This window comes from Panthera uncia (genome assembly GCF_023721935.1).
Source record: "Panthera uncia isolate 11264 chromosome C1 unlocalized genomic scaffold, Puncia_PCG_1.0 HiC_scaffold_4, whole genome shotgun sequence".
In the NCBI taxonomy this organism is placed as follows: domain Eukaryota; kingdom Metazoa; phylum Chordata; class Mammalia; order Carnivora; family Felidae; genus Panthera; species Panthera uncia.
This window is the reverse complement of record NW_026057585.1, coordinates 28,394,571-28,414,784: the sequence shown is the minus strand read 5'-3', so window position 1 is coordinate 28,414,784 and position 20,214 is coordinate 28,394,571. Positions and strand designations below refer to the sequence as shown.

General features: G+C 39.8%; 1 protein-coding gene across 2 annotated transcripts in view; it reads right to left on the bottom strand.

Moving 5' to 3' along the window:
* Positions 1-20,214, bottom strand: part of TGFBR3 (transforming growth factor beta receptor 3) — a 207,212-nt gene that overhangs the window by 69,153 nt on the left and 117,845 nt on the right. For both annotated transcript variants that reach the window (XM_049616798.1, XM_049616797.1), the window contains one exon: positions 7,148-7,285. In XM_049616798.1, the coding sequence (XP_049472755.1) occupies positions 7,148-7,285 (138 nt within the window). The remainder of the gene's footprint in view (positions 1-7,147; positions 7,286-20,214) is intronic.

The window sequence follows — 20,214 nt, the reverse complement described above, 5'->3', positions numbered from 1 at the left end:
CACAGAGGGAGCTGCCTTCATTGCATTTGGAAGAAGAGAATTCTTGTTTTCTCCAATTTTCAGGATCCAACAATGGTACTTCCTTTTTTTTTTTTTTTAATGTTTCTTTTTGAGAGAGAGACAGAGAGACAGAGAGACAGAGCAGGGGATGGGCAGAGAGAGGGAGAATCCAAAGCAGGCTCTAGGATCAACTGTGATCACAGAGCCCGACGTGGGGCTAGAACTCAAGAACTGTGAGATCATGACCTGAGCCGAAGTCAGAAGCTTAACCAAGCCACCCAGGTGCTCCTCCAACAATGGTACATTTTACACTGAAATGCAACTCCTGGGGTGTCTGGGTGGCTCAATCTATCAGGCGTTCAACTTTGGCTCAAGTCAGATCTCGTGGTTCATGGGTTCAAGCCCCACATCGGGCTCTGAGCTGACAGCTCAGAGCCGGGAGCCTGCTTCAGATTCTGTGTCTCCCTCTCTCTCTGCCCTCCCCTGCTCATGCTCTCCCTCTCTCAAAAATAAATAAAAACATTTTTAAAATTTTGAAATGCAATTCCCAATCTCTTAACCATCTCTCCTATGTAATGGGTAGCTCCTGGAAGGCAGGCAGTCCATTCCATTTCTCTCTGGAACCCTCCATACCTAGCACAGTCCCCAGCATCCTATAGGCACTCAAAACTGGTTGTTGGATGAATGAACAAGCGGATACAGAAACCGTCATAGCAGGTATGCTAATCTAATGTTTTTCTAAGCGTGGGGAGAAGTGCCAAGCAAGGGAAAGGAGGAATTTAGAAAAGAAAAAAATCATTTCCAGATTTTTAAATGCAACATCGTGGAGAATACAGGGATTTTCTTTCTTTCTTTTTTTTTTTTTTAAGTTCCCTCCTTCACAACCAAACTTGAATGCCTGAGTTATTCAAAGGGCATTTTTGGATACTACAACTCTCAGTTACACATCACTTGGAGTTAAGAAAAGGAAGGCCTGGACATGCGCTGTGGTTTAGGCTGTGCACGTCCCTTCCTAGAGTGGAGCTAAGCACACATCTGGGGCTATTTAACAACTGATTGGAAATTTTGCCTTCTGATTTCCAGTTAAATACTGGGCACAGGAAAACAAATAGCACTTGTTTTTCACTGAGCCTTGTCAGTCATCCAAACTGCAGTGCGGACCAGAGAACTGCCTGTGGTTTGGTGGCAGAGGCCCAAAAACTTAGACCTTTCCACCCCCCCCCCCTCCAAGTGCAAGTAAAAGGAATAAACCAGATTTTGGCAACACCCGCCTCTTCACCTACCCCTCCCTTCTTCTCAGACACACAAAACTAGATTTTAAATATTAAGCCTGTAACTGGTATTAATTTACATTTTTCATTAGGATTAAATTTTGATTTGTTTTTATTCCAAAGCCAATAGCATTGCGTTTGGTTTCTCTCATTTTTTTTTTTTTTCCCAACTGCCCTGCCCTGATATTTACTTGGATTTGCTGAAGAGGCAATGTTCAGATTACCATTTTCTGTTTCCAATTAAATTGGGATATAATATCTAACATTCATATTATCAACGAATCAGAGAGTTTAAAAGCTGAGAGGAATTTCAGAGACTGGCTAGTACCACCTCCTTACTTTAGAGATGAGGAAACTGAGGCCCAAGTAAGTGATTTTGCCCAATAATACAGAACTAGTTAGTGACAGAGCCACTTAGTGCTCAGGCCTCCTGGTACCCAGGCCAGGCTGTTAACCAGAAAGAAAAACCTGAATTACCTCTGAGTACAGCTGTCAGATAAAATACACAATAGCTAATTAAATTTGAGTTTTGGTTAAACAATGAATAATTTTTTAGTATGAATATGTCCCAAGTATCATATGGGCATACTAAAAAAAAAGTATTTGTTGTTTATTTGAAATTCAAACTTAATGGGCATCCTGTATCTCTCTTAACTCTGGAAACCTTATCTTAGAAACCAATATCCCCTCCCACTCCACACCTCCACTCAAACATATACATGTATACACACCTTTCTTTCTTTTTTTAATGTCAATGGATGGAAAATACAAGTTGCAGCACAGTAATCCCAAGAACAAGTGAGATTGGAAGAAGTCGCTGCTTATTTTTCGAGGTTTCCTTATCTTAGATACCTTTCTTCCTTATAAGCATGCAAAGCAACTAAGCCTGACATTAAAAGGCTGCGTAAGGCCCCTGGATTAGACATTTTATGTGTCATCTTGAGATTTTCTGCTTGTCCCAAGGCTCTGAGTCTGTAGACCTTGCAGGAGAGCGCACTCAGGTTTAGAATAGAATAAAACAAGATTAGGGGCTCCTGGGTGGCTCAGGTGGTTAAGTGTTTGACTCTTGACTTCGGATCAGGTCATGATCTTACGGTTTGTGAGATCAAGCCCCACGTCAGGCTCTGCACTGACAGCACCGAGCCTGCTTGGGATTCTCTCTCTTCCCCTCCCCACTACAAGAGGGACAGAGACAGAGGGAGACAGGGAGAATCCCAAGAAGCCTCCATGCGCAATGCGGCGCTTGAACTCACAAACTGTGAGATCACGACCTGAGCCAAAGTCAGACATTCAACTGACTGAGCCACCCAGGCACCCTGGATCTACATTTTTTTTAGCCCCTCCATCAGTTGATGGATATTTGGGCTGTTTCTACTACTTTTTGGTTGTTAAGAATAATGCTGCTGAGAACATTTGTGGGTGATTTTTTTTTCTGTACACCTAGGTTTTGCCCAATTGTCTTCCAAAGTAGCATTTTACTTTATTGTTGGCAATTTATGAGGGTTCCAATTTCCCTAAATCCTCAATAACACTTGTCATTATCTGCCTTTTTTATTAGACCCATCCTAGTGGGTGTGAAGTGGCATCTCATTGTGGTTTTAAATTTGCATTTTCCTAATGACTAATGATATTGAACATCTTTTCACGTGCTTATTAGCCATTTGTGTTTTTTCTTTGTGAAAAATGTCTATTCAAATTGCATCATGTTTCTTAACAAAAACTAGTATTGTTATGATTTTTTTTTTTTAAAGCAAACTCAGGTTGGAAGTTCAGATATTTATTGCCCCACTGAACTATGCTTCTTCTTCAAGGTGGAAATAATTGCAAAAATAAAAATCCTTCTAAGAGATTTTTCTTTGTAGTTTCAACATGACAGACTGAGAGGTTAGGATTATTCTTATTTCTAATTGCACTGAGGGACAGCTCTAACCTACTCAATATTCTCTGGGCCATCCAGACACCTTACAGAAGAAAATCTATACAGCTGTGACAACTCCATCATGCATGTGTGTGTGCACGTGCATATACACGTGTGTGAGACTCGTACTCAAAGACTCACTGCTTGACAATGACACAATCACCCTTCATTCCGTTTCCTACATAACCAGAACAACCAGATAAAGGAACTACATTCGCAGAGGAAACTCAATCCCATTTTCTCCCTGCCTGACACGCTCCTTCTTGCCTGCACTGTGAAATCATAAGGAGGGCTGGAATGATTTGACAGAAAAAAAGCCAGACACCTTCATCAGACAGTATTAAAGTATAATATTTTTAGTCATTCTTATGGTGGCTGAGACATTCAGAGCAACACAAGTTCCTACTAACTAATTATGAAATGTTTCCCTTTTAAATTTGGGCATCTATAATAAATGCAGACATGTCAAGTTAAATTAAAACGTCATCTTGAACAGATGAGGAGATATCATTGCTTCATCTCTTCTCACCACCCTGCTTAAAAAAAATAAATAAAAACTAAGACAAAAATCAAAAAACAGAACTGTGTAGTGCTGTAACTTTACCTGGAAAGTAAAGATAGCTTTAAGACAGTAATGCAGGCACTACAGTAATACACATCTTAGACAAAGAATCAAGAGACGGCCTCTCTCCTCCACAACTCGGAGCTCTTTGGGTAACCTGGGAGGAGACAGTGATGGAAACGGCTAAGTCCCAGTGTCTGAAAGTCCCACAGGCCTTCTCATGTGTTTGTAAAATAATGTAACGGTCTTGTTTCTAAATTTGAACTCTTAGCTATTATACATGGATCAACAGACCTCATCCTTGGTGTGTCTGTCATCCAGCAGCAGACCCCTCTGCTGCAACAGCTGTCCAGTGGATGCACAGACCCTGAAATTCCTTTCCAGCAACACAGAGTAAGGGAAGAGCTTGCCTCTACCCTCTTCACCTCACACACTGTCAGGGAGAGCTACCTGGCTTGTGAGAGAGCTTGTATACCTCCTCCACGGACCTGAGAAAATGAATGAGCAACACATGTTCTACTAGCTTTTCCAGGCCTTGAAGACATGTACAGATGGGAGAAAACCATTTTACCTAAAGAAAGCCTGCTGGATAATAAAGTAGAGTTCAAGTGTCCCGGAATATAAATCCTTGGCTTCTCCCAATGCTGTCTCCCCTGTGTTGGTAATTTTAGGTTCATCACTTGATCTGCAATCTCCTTACATGGGATCAACTCCAAAGAGGGATGATGTTAAGTTGTTTAACTAAAACTGTCTCCTTTTTTAACTGTTAGTGCATTTTAAACTGATGGCCAAGACGCAGTTCTTATAGATCTTAAAATTAAAGCAAATAAATAATAACTAGGAGTAAGATACTTTCCATTATAACCCATTGAGTGGTAGGTTCATGAAGAATCCAGAAAGTGACCAGTACAACTATGATATATGTAGCCCTCACTTTTCATCTGGACCTATAGCCCAGAGAAATAGGAACTCCTTTTAATCTTGGATAAGCCAAGCTAGACATTTATAGTTAGAAATATAAATTATATTTTATAATATATATACATATTATATATAAAACGAGGGGCTCAGTCAGTTAAGCATCTGACCCTTGATTTCAGCTCAAGTCATGATCTCATGGTTGAGATCAAGTGCAGCATCAGACTCAGTGCTGGGCGTGGAGCCTGCTTGGGATTCTCTCTCTCCCTCTCCCTCTTCCCCTATCCCGCTGTGTATGCTCTTTTTCTCTCTCTCTCTCTCTCTCTAAATAAACAAATAAAAATAGAAATTCAACATCTTTTCCAAGTGTTCTTTACTATGACTATTAATAAATAGCCACAACAACAACAGGTAATATCTATGAATGGGGTCAGGCACTGTATTAAACATGCTATATGTAATCTCTTTTAATCAAGATAACAACCCCATGATGCTGGGACTATTAATTTTCCTTTATTACAAGTGAGGAAAATCAGGCTTAAAGAAATAAAATAATTTGCCTTGAGTTACTATTTGGATTCAAAGCCGGGTGGGCAAAGCATTTACTCATAACCTGTCCATAACCTGCCCAGTGTGGTAGCCTCATGCAGCTACTAAGCACCTGAAATGTGGTTGGTATGCCTCAGGAACTGTATTTGTAATTTTAGTTAATTTAAGTTTTTTTAAGTTTTAAAAAAGTTTTTTAAGTTTATTTATTTTGAGAGGGAGAGAGGGAGAGAGAGAGAGAGAGAGAGAGAGAGAGGGAGAGAGAGAGAGAGAGAACAAGAACAAGAACAAGAACAAGTGGGGCAGGGCAGAGAGAATCCCAGGCAGGCTCTGCACTGTCAGCGCAGATGCTTAACCACCTGAGCCACCCAGGCGCCCCTAGTTATTTTAAATTTAAATAGCTCACCTATAGCTACTGTTTACAGTATTGCACAATATAGCTCAGCACTCTAAGGGCTAAATGCACATAAGACTTTATGATCATGGCTATTACTTACTATCACAAATACCTTTAGTTACAAGAGATTGACAATGATTATGAGTATGAAGGAGCCAGTTTGGGGTAAGAGCTTCTTGTATAAGTCCTATCTGGGTTTGACAGAATGTCACTCAATTTGGTTTTGCCTGATGTTTCATCATGACCAGATCCAGGTTATGTGCACGTTTGGCTAGAATATAACATAAATGATGCAGGTTATCACATTTAAAGGCACGCAATGTCCATGTGCACCATACTGGTGATGTTCATTTTGAAGATTTGGTTAAGGTACCGTTGGGTATCTCCACTATATATAGTTATTGTTTCTTCTGTTGGTATTAGTAAGTAATTTGGGTAATTTAAATAAAATATACAGTTCCTCAAACTCCCTCCACTTCTGCTACATTTAGCTTCTACTGATGACTCCTGCCCAATAAACTTTTACTATAATGATTGCAAAACCAGGAATTTCTAACTCCATTATCCTTCTATATCACTGATTGGCATCTGACTATAATGAAGAGCTGTCCCTTATCCCTCTTTACTCATTTATTTATCTACATATTAACTGTACTGATTATGGATTCCTACTTTATTCAACAGGTACCTTTGAGTTTTTAAGTGTATTCTTCAAATGTAAGTACAGATATGCTCATTATACAAGAAAAAGACTATTAACTGAGGCCTCTTTTTGTTTTGGATGCTTTGGGGCGATGAGGCTTAAAAGCCTAAGGCTCTGCAATTAAGGACATCAGCATGGAGCCCTAGCAGTAGACAATGTGAGTTATCACTGCGAAGGGCAGTGTTGCGCATCATCAGACATGATATCATACCCTAAAAATTCCATCCAAACAACCCATCAATTTCTCCACAACCAGCAAACTTGAATGTTCTGGCAAACTCAAAAGGACATGATTTACAAATAGTAGGTAATATTTGGATCTTTCCACAAGAGCTGGGTTCCAGCTTTTTTATAAAATACAAATGTTTTCATTTTGGAACTGGCTGTGTCACTCTCTCAACAAACAGATCCTCATATCAGAAAGTAGGCCTGTGTTATATACAAATAGAATGGGTTTGTGTGTATTTATTTTGCGGTCAGAGACCACACACCTAGTGGCTGTTTACAATGTTTACATTGCTCCTGATGCCACCAGAGGAGTCTCAGAGTGGAGACCAAAGCCCAGGCCACACAGAGTATGACTGCAGGTCCTGCTCTAACGTGGAAACTAGACCAGATCCTCCATCCACAGTCAGACACACACGTGCGGTGTTTGTTTTCCGTGACTGCTTACCTACACTGCCCAAATACCACTAAGAGCATTCTTCCAATTTAATACACTGTGGACTCTGGTATTATTTCAATGAAATAAGCCTTTTAAAAACCCTTGCAAAGTTTTAGGGTCATTATATCCTTATGCTAAGGACACTTTGGGAAGGTTTCAAACACTTACCAAGAAAAGTCTGGAGACCCCAACTGCCAGCCTCTCTGTCTTCAGATGCCAGACCAGGGGCTGTGGGGAGTTGAGCACAAACACGATAGGCTTGTGGTGAATGTGGACCGAGGAGATGGGATTTAGGTGCAGAGTGACCTAGGAAGCAACAGAAAGAGAAATCTTAACACTGACTTTCCATTAAAATCACATAGCACAGCATCTGGAATACTTTTCCACGGCTCACCATTAAAAGAAGCTATAAGGTAGTTTAGATTCTATGGATAAGATATACTAGGGGGGCGCCTGGGTGGCGCAGTCGGTTAAGCGTCCGGCTTCAGCCAGGTCACGATCTCGCGGTCCGTGAGTTCGAGCCCCGCGTCAGGCTCTGGGCTGATGGCTCGGAGCCTGGAGCCTGTTTCCGATTCTGTGTCTCCCTCTCTCTCTGCCCCTCCCCCGTTCATGCTCTGTCTCTCTCTGTCCCAAAAATAAATAAATAAAAATAAAAAAAAAAAAAAAAAGATATACTAGGTTGAACTAGATGCTGCTGCCAGTATTTGACCAATTTTTACTACAAAAATGGCAACCCACACTAATCTCAACGAAAACATGATTCAGCTCCTAGTAATAGGGGAACACAAATAATCAGAACACTTTTTCCCCCCCCAAAGTTAGCAAAGACAGAGCAAAAGTTACCCTCCCTCAACACTGCCTTATCCTTCAAGTCAAATGATTAAGCTAAAAACTGGGATTACAGAATGCCATGGGATCATCCCTGTGGATCACCAGAGAAAGGACTTTCTTCTCTTCCAGGTGAGCGCCAACCTCTAAAAAGTGAAGTGAGTTCTGCCAAAAAAAAGTGCTGAAAGCTGCAGGAAAGGGGCTGCCAAGGGGAGTTTTCATCAACCCAGCTATTAGCCTAAGGGGGCTTTCCAAAAAAAAAAAAAAAATGAAGTATAGAGAACACACAGAATAAAAACTGACTGTATGCAGACCTGGTCCAAAACAAAAACAAAAACAAAACAGCGAAGAAAACCATGAGCCTGGATAAGAAAGCTGTGACCACTTTTGATAGTGGATCAAGGACTATTATAGGTTATCACTATCATCATTAACATCATCAAAAAGCACCTATGAGGACAGCTGGAAACAGTGGGTTCAACATCCTCCCGGAGCATACCAGCCAAGATAGGTCAACATGAACACAGAGAAGCAAAAGGGTGAATAAAGAAATACTGAACAGATGCTTTCATAGAAGCATGTCTCATACTGGCTTTCTGTACAGAGTGGTGAAGCAAGACCCAAGAAGCACATATTTTAACAAGCTGAACTCACCCAAGAGCACCAGAAAGTGATGAGAGGGAAAGCACGAAAAATGACTTTAGCTGGCAAGACAGAGACTGAGTAATATACTGGGAATAACGGAACATCTCAGCCATAATCCTTATGAGCATTAAATGGCCTAGATCTATGATCTGAGTCTATACAGCCATTAGGGATAGAGCACTCAAAGCTGGACTATTTTACGTCTTCCAGTGGCTGCTGGCCCACTTTGATCTCAACATATCTCTGCCTTTTATTGTAGGGACTGCCTTTGACACCAATGTCGCTTATCACAACAGCCTCTCGGGTCACTGATAATACAACTTCGAACTTTACTTTCAGTACCCATGCCTTAGCTTAGCACAGGGTAGGCACTCGGTGAGTACCAACTGGATATTTAATTCTCTAACTTCCAATGCCATGGAAGTACTTTATTCTATTAATAATTTACACTCTGGTGTATAATACCATCTCTATTCATTAACTGTTGAGCGTGTGTCTTAATCTCTGAAACAGACTGCAAACACTCAGTAGGCAAAGATATGTCTTACTATAATACTGTGCTGTAACAGAGGGTAGAAAGTTATTTAAAGGATTGATTTACTACAGCAAATTTATAAATTTATGTTACCTAAAAGGTGAAAAAACTGAATATATTATTAATAGGTTCAAAGGGATGTAGCTAGCTAATTTATAGAAAAATTTCAGAACACAAGCAATACTATCATGACCTGTTTCTGCAACACAGCTAGGATCATCTTTACATTTGGCATATGCAAACTACTAAAAGCAGAGCACTAATGAAAAGTGATGTTGAGTACAGCTACAGCATAATAACACATTTCTTGGTTGTACAAACTCTACCTCACAGCATTTCACATAGCTGTCTGCATCTAGAAATAAACAGATCAATGGCCACTGTAAACAAGACAGGCTTGGGGCAAAGATTCAAACTGCAGTATTAACAGAGAGACGCACACTACAGAAAGCATATACTCTGGAAAATGAAGAAAGGAGAGATGAAGTCATTACTTGTACAAGAGTACCTGAAAAATTGCTAAGAAACACTCTGTCATGAACAGTATGTGTCAGTAAAAAGTTTCCAGATTTATTCCTTCCAAACTGTTTATTGAGCACCATCATGGCACGAAGAATAGCCATGGGTATCCACAGAGGGATGTCAACTCTTTTTCTGTTAATTTTCTTTGCAGCCCTCAGGCATACCACTCTTGAAGTGTGTAGATAAAATTGAAATAAATATATATCTCAAATGAACAAGAATTTAAAAAAAAACTTAGGAAATGAAAAGAAAAATGTGTATGAGACAGATATTGGTGCTGGGGTCCAAAATCTTCCAGATGGTCAAAAGTGTCGAGGCCTGGCTCACACAATCAAGGAAAGATTTCTAGGAGCCACAGCTCTGAGCTTTCCTGGAAACGGCTCCCTCTTCAATATGTGGCAGCGTCTGGCCAAGATGAATCCCCGACTCTGGCACACAGGACCCAGGCAAAGCCCCAAAAACCATCTGGCAAAGAAGAATTCACACTATGATTGGGAAATTAAAAGAAAAATACTCAATACGTTTTTTAAAAGATCATTTGGCATGAACAAAGAGTCCCCCAAGCACCCACTCACCTAATCCCTCAACAACCTTCTTCTACTGGAATAAATCTTGCTGAAGGGAATACAGAGGACAACCAAAAACAACCAACAAAAGAATGAAGGTATAAAAGCTCTCCGAATGGTGGGGAGAACATACCCGGAATATCTCTGAAAGAATTCCTGGCTAAGGTGCCTACTTTCTCTCAGGCTGGGAAAAAAAAAAAAAAAAAAAAAAAAAGCCAAGGAAAAAACAAAATCCTCTTTAGAACCCATTGTAACTTAGGATAGACTACAGTTACAAGGATAAGAACATTCTGCTAAAGGTTTTCTTGGGTAAATTACTGCCCCGTGATCATGGTCTCACGACCAGAGCTGAGGCAGATGACAGCAAAGAAACAGCTGTGGAGAAATGATACAAGTGGGTATCCAATGATTTCCAGCTTGGCAATCCAAACAGTAGTTCTAAGGGTTGATTCTCAATCCTATGTTAAGTCTACATGAAAGTAAGAGTCACCACTTAGTCCATGGTCTTCATAAGAAATAAACTAAACCTAGGGGCCATGTGGCTGTGAAGGCAAATGGGACTAAAGGGGATGCATCCCAAATGAGGGAACAACGACTAGTCTGTAAATAGGTGGCTTCTGTGTTCATCTTCGGCAGTAATAAAGCATTTGAGAACTTAATGCAAGATGCACCACACACAGAAAAACACATATGTGCACTACATTTTGCAAGCAATGTCAGAGAAAACACAGTCACTACAGGGCCCATGAATTCCAGGTTAAGTACCCATTAAGTCAGGTTAAGGAGTCCACTGTAGAAGAGTAGGAACATTCTAAAGGCAGGAACAGAAACAAAATGACTCCATGTAATTAAACTAGAGATTATACCTGTGGTTTTAACATGTCATCCTCTCAGAGAACGAACTTACTAGATGACAATTCAGAAATAAAACACTTGTACATGCAGTTTCTGGGGATTCAGTGACCTCTTAAAACCATACTTTGACCACAAAGTGGTCCATAAAGCCTTGTCCAAGAGTTTTTGCTCTAACCATGTTTGTCTCAACAGTGCTGCATTTCAGTCTTCCTCACGGTGTGAGAAAATGCAAGTAAGTCTAATCTGTCACATCCCATATGTAGACATTGTCCCTCATACATTGCTGATCTCCCCTAAATGAATAAAAGCTCACTGGTTCTGAGCTAAGAGAATGCTAATCTGTTCTATGGCATCTATTTATACTAGGTCTACTGAGGTTATCTGTGCACTTTAACTACCAGATGTAATTAATGTATTTCTCCTATTTTATAAAGAAATGCAAAGTAAATCTTTTCTGAGTACTTTCCTGGGGAATCTGAATACAATTTTGACCAAAATCAAGGCCAACTCCAAGGAGCATAAAGCCCCCAAGTGGAAAGACAAACTTCGTATCTCTCACTTAGGAAAACTGTCCTTGTCCACGTTATGACCAGAAAACAATGACAATTTTCTCTGGACCTTATTAGGGTGAAGATCTCTCAGTTTTCCAAAAATTATCTTCTTTTTTTTTTTTAAGTTTATTTCTTTTGAGAGAGACAGAGACAGTGTGAGTGGGGGAGGGGCAGAGAGAGGGAGAGAGGATCCCAAGCAGGCTCTGAGCTGCCAGTGCAGAGTCTGACATGAGGCTCGAACTCACAAAACTGTGAGATCATGACCTAAGCTGAAACCAGGAGTTGGACACTTAACCGACTGAGCTACACAGGTACCCCCCAAAATGATCTCTTATAAGCAAAAACTATATATTGTCTCAAACTTTGTAAATCACTTCATGGAAATGAATTATGTACTTACAGGAAAGAAAAAAATCTCTACTCTCTTTATGGAAAGATGCCATATGAAAATTGTTTTGAATTTCTAAGGGTTCACAGTAGAGATGCAAGGTAGTTCTATCATAGTGACTTCAAAATTTTCCTGTTAGACACCCTCCCCCCCACTCATGGTGTTTTTAAAACAAACATAAGGAAAGCCAGCAAAACAACTGATATGAGAGTCTAACAGCTGTCTGATTTTGCTAAAGTGTCAGTGAGGTTCCTTTTCAACATTTCTGATTCTTGTAACAGTCCCTATGGACCTATGAAACAATGAAGTCATCCAAACCACTACCAGAGAGACTCCTGTTCTCTAAAAACAGACCAAATGCTCTGAAATGAAAGATCCAATAATCAGTTTACAAGTAGATAGATAAGAAAAGAACTCTAGCAGTGTGTCTATAACCAAGACCCATAAAATCACACCTTGGTCTGTATATAGCCATCATCTATCCCCTCTTCAGAGGTAAGGAGACATCCACTTAGCAACAGTGTTGGTAGTAACTGAAAACATCCTGAATCTGGGTCTCATAGCACCCATAATTTACACAGACGTACAATGAGACACAAATCTATTTCAGGATGCTGAGGTACCACAGCTGAACTCAAATTTCACTTCTATTTGGGCAATAGGACTTTTAGGAGCTCAAATCTGACCCGAGATGCATCCAAAATGTGCAACCAATTGCTGTGAATGGGAAATAGTAGTTAGTTGCTGCTGCGGTGTTTGAAAATATGTTCTGGTCTAAGGATCCCCTACAGCTGACATTTTATTTGCTGTCGCTTATCTTCTGCCATTTGGGAATTGGTATAAAAAGATTCCCTTAAGGAAGGGAAACAAAAATAAAAACAGGGAGGGGGACAAAACAGAAGAGACTCATAAATATGGAGAACAAACTAAGGGTTACTGGAGGGGTTGTGGGGGGGGATGGGCTAATTGGGTAAGGGGCACTAAGGAATCTACTCCTGAAATCATTGTTGCACTATATGCTGACTAATTTGGATGTAAATTTTAAAAAATAAAAAATAAAACAAGTTAAAAAAAAAGATTCCCTTAAAATATTCTTGGAGGGGTGGCTTTGGACCTTTAAACATTTTTCCTTATTATATTATTTTCACATTTCTCTGAATTTCTAGAAAAACATTAATCAGTTGGTGCTGAATTCAAAGAATCTTGACCCCTTTCGTGTCTCTACCCTCACCCAGGAAGTCAACTGGCCATTCTCTCAGCACTAGGGTCAGAGATTTCACATTGCTACGGCAAATGATAGCGAGCTCTTTTTCCCAATGGTTTTGTCTTAAAACCATTTAACATGATGAGAGGGATACAGCAACTCAATTCCAAAACTAATTCCTCCCCCTAAAAACAAGGACAGGATTCAGGATTCCCTGGGAGCTTCTGAAAATAATCTATTATGACCACAAAACAGGGGGAAAAAAAAAAACTAAAATAAAAGTCTGAAATCTGATGCAGAAATAAGCCTGCCCTCTCTGCTCTATATTTTGAATGCCCTGGAAAAATACTCGGAACTAAATTTGGGTTGGGGGTTGAGGGACAAGAGCTGATATAAACAGAAGAATATTTCTGAAACTACAGGTCATGGCCCTCTAAAGGGGTCCTGGGAGAGTTGCAAGGGGATTCCAGAGACCCTGGCCCTTCCTTCCCAGAGTAGCCCGCAGCTCAGTCACTATGGGGAAGAGAGGCAGGGAAAGGGGGGACCGTGGATGTGGGCATGCTCCGGGATAGAAGCGCTGTGGGAACCCTCAGCAGGCCACTGCTGATGGCAAGTCTAACACTGGACTGGCACTTTTCCATCATCCTTTAGTATTAAGTATCTGCCATCTGAATATCTTAGTGTATGTCATCAACCCACCATAGCCTTTTAGGATTCTGGCCTTCAGCATCTTCCTGCCAGCCCCTGGTCAGACAGGTGTGTCCAGCTCAAAATCAGTAAAATCCTTCCCTATCCGCACACAGGCTGGAGGAACAGTGCTCCCACAGACCATGCTCATGTTACTACCTCCGTGTTGCACTACAATAATCTGTTTAGACGTTTGTCATTTACACACACACACACACACACACACACACACACACACACCCTGTGAAATCCTCAAGGCATTCTTCAAGGGCAGAACCTGAGTCACACTCATTTCTGCATGCTTGGGCCTAGCACAGAGCTGAACATCCAGCAAGCAGTCAACAACTTTTCTGAAAGAATAAATAAAAGTTACTCATGAAATGTGCTTCAAATAATGGTTACAGAGTCATACTGTCATGGTTTTCTCGCCAAAAGGGGTGAGGGTGAATCTAGTAAAGAGAATGTTAACTTTCACTATCATGTTTGACTTGAACTTTAAAACACAGTTGAGAAAAGCAGATTCCAACTCATGCTACCAAAACAAATGGCCGTGGCTGCTGGGAATATATGTTGGGGGGATCTCCAAGGTCACGCCTAGGCTTTGTGACCCTGATCATCATCCTCTGCTGTGTGTACAGCACAAGGCAGAGCAGCACTTATGCCATGTCTGGGGACCACACTAGGCAAACAAACAAACAAACAAACAACACACGTTTGTTATTTTGTTATCTTTAACAGTTATGAATATACAAATAGATAAAATGTGAAAAAGCCTTTGGAGCAGGTTTTCCTTCTCAGGGATAAATAACAAAGAGAAGAAACTTTGACCAAACGTTCTACCCTCTCTTAGAGCACAGAATTTTAAACACTCTTCATTTAGGCAAAGAAGTGTGTGAAAATCATCAGAAAGTACAATTCTAGACAATAGTTGTGTATTTAACACTACTATTATAACCAAGTACTACATGTACTACACAAATGTATTTCCTTTCAACTTCTACTTTTTATAATGGGCTTGGAACTGTTTTTGCTACTTAACTGTTTAATAAACCAGTATTTTGACATGATATGTCTATAATAATAAGATGTCAGAATGGCCAGCTTGTCAATACTGTGGTGAACTGAACTACATAATAAAGAGAATCACTGAGGTGACCAAGGGGAGCTAATTTAAAAAGTAGGCATAGCAAGAAGCCAATTCTCACATGATCTGAGTGCTGAATTAATCATTTCCACCTGCCAACTGCGGTCATAGATCTCAGTAAAGATTGCTGCTTAATCACCCTCTTAAAGTTAGTGAATTTGTAATAGCAAAAAACACAAAATGCACTGGTGTTCAGGCAGTGATTTAAGATGCGTTAAGCTTTATAAAAGGAGAACACCTGGATTCCCCCAGACCAGTACATTAACCTGAAGCTGGTAAAGAACTGTGAATGGGCATACAATGTCACCTTTTCAGCACAAAAGAGAAATCTGGAGAGGAGTAATTACTGAGGCATGGACTTCAAACACTGCATTTGTGTTTCTGTTGTTAATATGAATAACAGCGAGAATAGGGACAGCCATCATCATTGTTTTCCAAGGAAAGACATAGGCAAGTCCATGAGCCTTCTACTGGGTAAAGATTTGCCATCAGAAGAGATTCTGTCTAATTATCTAATTATTTCCATTTTAAAGGTGAAGAAGCTGGTGCTGAGAGGTAAAAAATTTTCCCAAAGTCATATGGCCAGAGAGTGGCAACGCTAGGGGTAGAGTGAATATCTCCCATTGTCCTTCACTTTTTTTCTCCCTACTTTCCCACTGTACCTTAACCTTCAGTGTTGGCCTTGAGGCCAAGAAGAGGACAGCAGCCTACTCTACAGGAGTAAGAGGCAGGAATGATTTTGCTCCTGGAAAAGAAAAGATCAGGAAGAAAGGAAGGGCAATGAGTTGTGAGCAAGATGATGGGAAGCTAAGCACAAGCTGGGAGGTAAGTGAAACTCCACAGGGATGGGTCAACAAGCATTTTTATGAACTGTGATGTCTACACTGCCAGCTAAAGTTGTGAGTTGCTTTGATGTAAATCCTCCTCTATCTCCTCTACAAAAGCTTTAGTAATGCTCACTGTAATTCTCATGAACGAATGCACTGTGGAACTCAAAATGGCGTTAGCTGCATTTCACATCTGAGCGAATCAGCTGTATCCCAGACCACATGTAGAATTGCAAAACCAGGAAGTGGACAGGGCCATGAGAACTTTAAAGCTCTGGCAGTCTGCAAAAATATACCCACTGTATTTCTACAAGTCACTGAATTAGCAGAGGTGCGACTAAATCATTCCTTGAACTCCAGGGGCTCCTGGTTGATATGTGGATTAGACCAAATTACTCTCTAAGGAAACTAAATTCTGGTCAGGGTAGAAAAGCCTTGGGAATTCTGTAAAGTCTGGTTTCCTTTGAAAACTCTAACAAAAACAACTCCTGAAGTTCACAGTACCAGCCCCCTAAGGATATTCTGGTCTCATCCAGCCAGGTTATGATTTTAAGTGGAAATGTTTTTCAAGGAACTTTAGTTTCAATGTTACATGGTCTATCTTGAGAAAGAGAGAAATAACCCAGAAGCCAAAGTGGGGAGAACATATTATCATTATGTGTTTTGGGAGCATTTTTCCTGAAAACAACAACAACAACATTATTTTCTTTGATTGAATGTTCCACTATCTTTCAGAGGCATGGAATTTTAAATGCTTTTAATTCAGGCAATGAACTCTGCCAGAAAAGTCTAATTGACAATAGAACAAATTCAGTTTGCAGTATTTACATTAGAGTCCAGTACTTTTGCCTATTTTCCTCCACACAATCAATTTTCCTTGAGTCCTGCAGTTTCAGGGTAAGACCTGTGATCACAGAAGTAAACAGAAAGTTGCCAAAATATGCATACAGAATTTGGCATGTTATAGTTAAGTGTTTGAGATGGAATAATATCTTCTAAAGCCAGTATTGAAGACAGCATTAAAAGCAGTTCAATACACTTGTTCTAACTGGAAAGGGCTAAAGCTACAATAAAGATCAGGATACCTGGTAACAAATCTATTGAAGTTTCTCTCTATCTTCAAATACTGATTAATACCCTAAAGGAAAAAAGGGAAATAAAAACTAAAAGAAAAAAGGAAAAGACCTAAGTCATAGAAATAATATTCCTTAATTAGATCAAGAATGGTCCTGTCAAAGGGCGCCTGGGTGGCTCAGTCGGTTGAGCATCCGACTTCGGCTCAGGTCATGATATTACGGTTTGTGGGTTCGAGCCCTGCATCAGGCTCTGTGCTGACAGCTTACTCACAGCCTGCAGCCTGCTTCAGATTCTGTCTCTCCTTCTCTCTCTCTCTGCCCCTCCCCCGCTCATGCTCTGTCTCTCTCTGTCTCTCAAAAATAAATAAATGTTAAAAAAAAAAATTAAAAAGAAAAAGAATGGTCCTGTCAACATTTATTTACAGATAAATCAACACCGAGTGCCATGGCACCAACTAGCAATGGATTTTATGTCAGAATGAAACAAGTACAAATTCTAACCCAGCCATTTTCAAGTTATAGAGTTAATACTATCCAGCCATTCATTTCCCAGTAATAAAGATACTGTAATCCTGTCAAAACCATACACATAGTCAGCAAATTTAAGGCCTGATAAACCAATTTATATTATTGGGAATTAGTGAATGTGTAGAGAAACAGAAAGAAAAAGGGATGACAGCAATTCATTTTCAATACAATAACCAAAATTGTTCCCCCTTTTGACATCGAGAAATATGGAGTTCTGCCTTCACATATGAAAATACTAACAGTGTCTTAACTTTTTATATATAATCTCATTTCTTATGAGATTTATGGGAATGAGGGAAAAAAGGTTCTAATCTCTGAACTTTACTCAGCGTATTAAACATGTAAGCTTTACATGTTTATAAGTACAGCAACAGCGCCTGTATTTAAAGAGAATTTCAAAGTATTACAAAGGCTTAGTTTCTCATTTAAATGCAGAAGGTACAAGTTACTTTTTCTTAATACACCTCTGAAGAAATTTTCCAATTCTAACCAAAGTCTGGAAGGTCCTAAAAGATACCAAGATCAAACAACTTAAGCTCTGTTTCATAATTCAGTCAAGTCCCAAATGCCTATTAAGTCAACAGCTGCTAGCGTTCTAATTCTCATTTTCAGCAAAACTACCATAGTCTACCATTCTGTTTCTGACTCATTCTCTAATGAGCAGTAAGTAGAACCAAAACGGGAAAAGTAGAAGCATGGGGGCGGGGGGGGGGGTGCATTACAAAATACTCAGACCTGGATTATAAATTTAAGTATTACAAAACTACTAGGATTTTGTAAGAATAATTAAGACTCCTTGCCATTCATGATGCTTGGGCAGAAATAAGAAACTTGATCCATCATAATGACAAATCTCTCTATAAAAATGCGATTAAAAATTTTTAAATTATACCTGACACACAATGTTACATTAGTGCACAACACAGTGACTTGACAACTCTATAGCTATGCTATGCTCATCCCAAGAGTACCTACCATCTGTCATCAGACAATACTGTATCAATACCGTTGACTGTGTTCCCTATATTGTACATTTCGTCTCCATGACTTATTCATCCCATAACTGGAAGCCTGTATCTCCCACTCCTTTTCACCCATTTTGCCAAACCCCCACCTTCTCCCTGTTCTGCCAGCAACCTCCAGTTTGTTCTCTGTATTTACAGGTCTGATTGTGCTTTTTGTTTATTTATTCATCTATTTTGTTTTTTAGACTCCACATATGAGTGAAATCATATGGCATTTGTCTCCCTCAATGTGACTTATTTAACTTAGCATGATACCCTCTAGACCCATCCATGTAGTTGAAATGTCAAGATCACATCTTTTTTTATGGCTCAAGACGGTGTGATACACACACATACAACGGAATATTACCCAGCCATAAAAATGTGATTCAAAACAAGCAAATGTGACATATCCATACAATGGAATATTACTTAGCATAAAAAGAATAAAGCACTGATACATACTACAACACGGATGAACTTTGACAGCATATGTGAAGTGCAAACGCCAGACACAAAAGACCACATGTTGTATGATTATATTCGTATGAATATACGAATAGGTCCAGAGCAGGCAAATCCCGAGACAGAAAGCAGATTAGTCATCACTAGGACCTAGGGATAGGGGAGAATAAAAGTGACTGCTAATTGTTCTGGTATTTCTTTTTGGAGTGAAGAAAATGTTCTGGAATGAGACAGTGGTGATGGTTGCACTGCATTGTGAATGTACAAATGCCACTGAACTATACACTCCAAAAGGGCTAACATGGTAGCCCTTGGCTAACATTTTACTATGTTTTCACCACACACCAAAAAAATGTGGTTTGAACTTACACATGGGATGAACCAGACTAACTCTTCAGTTTCAAACCTCACCTGGAAAGACTGTCACGTGATACAAGGAACTCAGTTTATCTCAGAAGAGCTGAAAGGTCCCATCAATCCTCAGGATTTCCTTCATCTAAGACAGTCAAGGCTAAGTCACACACTAAGCTATCTTCAAATGGGAACGTGTTTCCTATGCATTTTTTTTTCATTTATTCAAACAGCATTAGTTAGGCACCCTATGATGTGCCAGGCACCATGACAATTATTTCTATTAATGTTGACAAAAGAAGATGAGTAGGACACAGCCTATCTTTCACCAATTTCCTCACAGTCCAGAGGAAAGCCAGACACACGAAAAGATGATTGTAACACAACACAAGACTGAGATATGTCCAGGCTGTGTGGGGGAGGGAAGAGGATGTCAAGGGTCAGGAGAGGCAACAAGCAGGCAGGACAAATCAAATCCAAACTTCTATGTAACAAACAGCCAAAATCTGTCAACATGATTGATCTTCTGGTTTCTCCCCTCTTCCCAATGTCCAGAACTACTTGGATGGGCTGTATGACCACTTGTCAGAGATATTTTAGAAACAAAATTCACAAGCTAAGTATAAGCCTGACTGGATGAGCACTAAGACCCCTTCCGACCCTAGAGTCTAGGAATTCTGTGATTAAATTATTGAATACTTTGCTTGAGACTTTCAGAATCGCTTTATCCACTCCCTATTTAATTTCTTCCCTAAAGAAGTTTGCTTAAGTTTGTTTTTAAAAATCCATATACACATAGGGGCACCAGCGTGGCTCAGTTGGTTGAGTGTCCCCGACTCTGGATTTCAGCTTAGGTTATGATCCCAGGGTCATAGGATCAAGACCCGTGTCCACACCCAGTCTGGAGCCTGCTTAAGATTCTCTCTAAAATAATTTTTAAAATTTAAATAAATAAATAAATAAATAAACAAACAAACAAATAAATAAATAAATAAAATCCATATATTTAATAAGCAATACTGTAAAGTCCTCAAGAGTATTTCTCAATAGTAATAATTT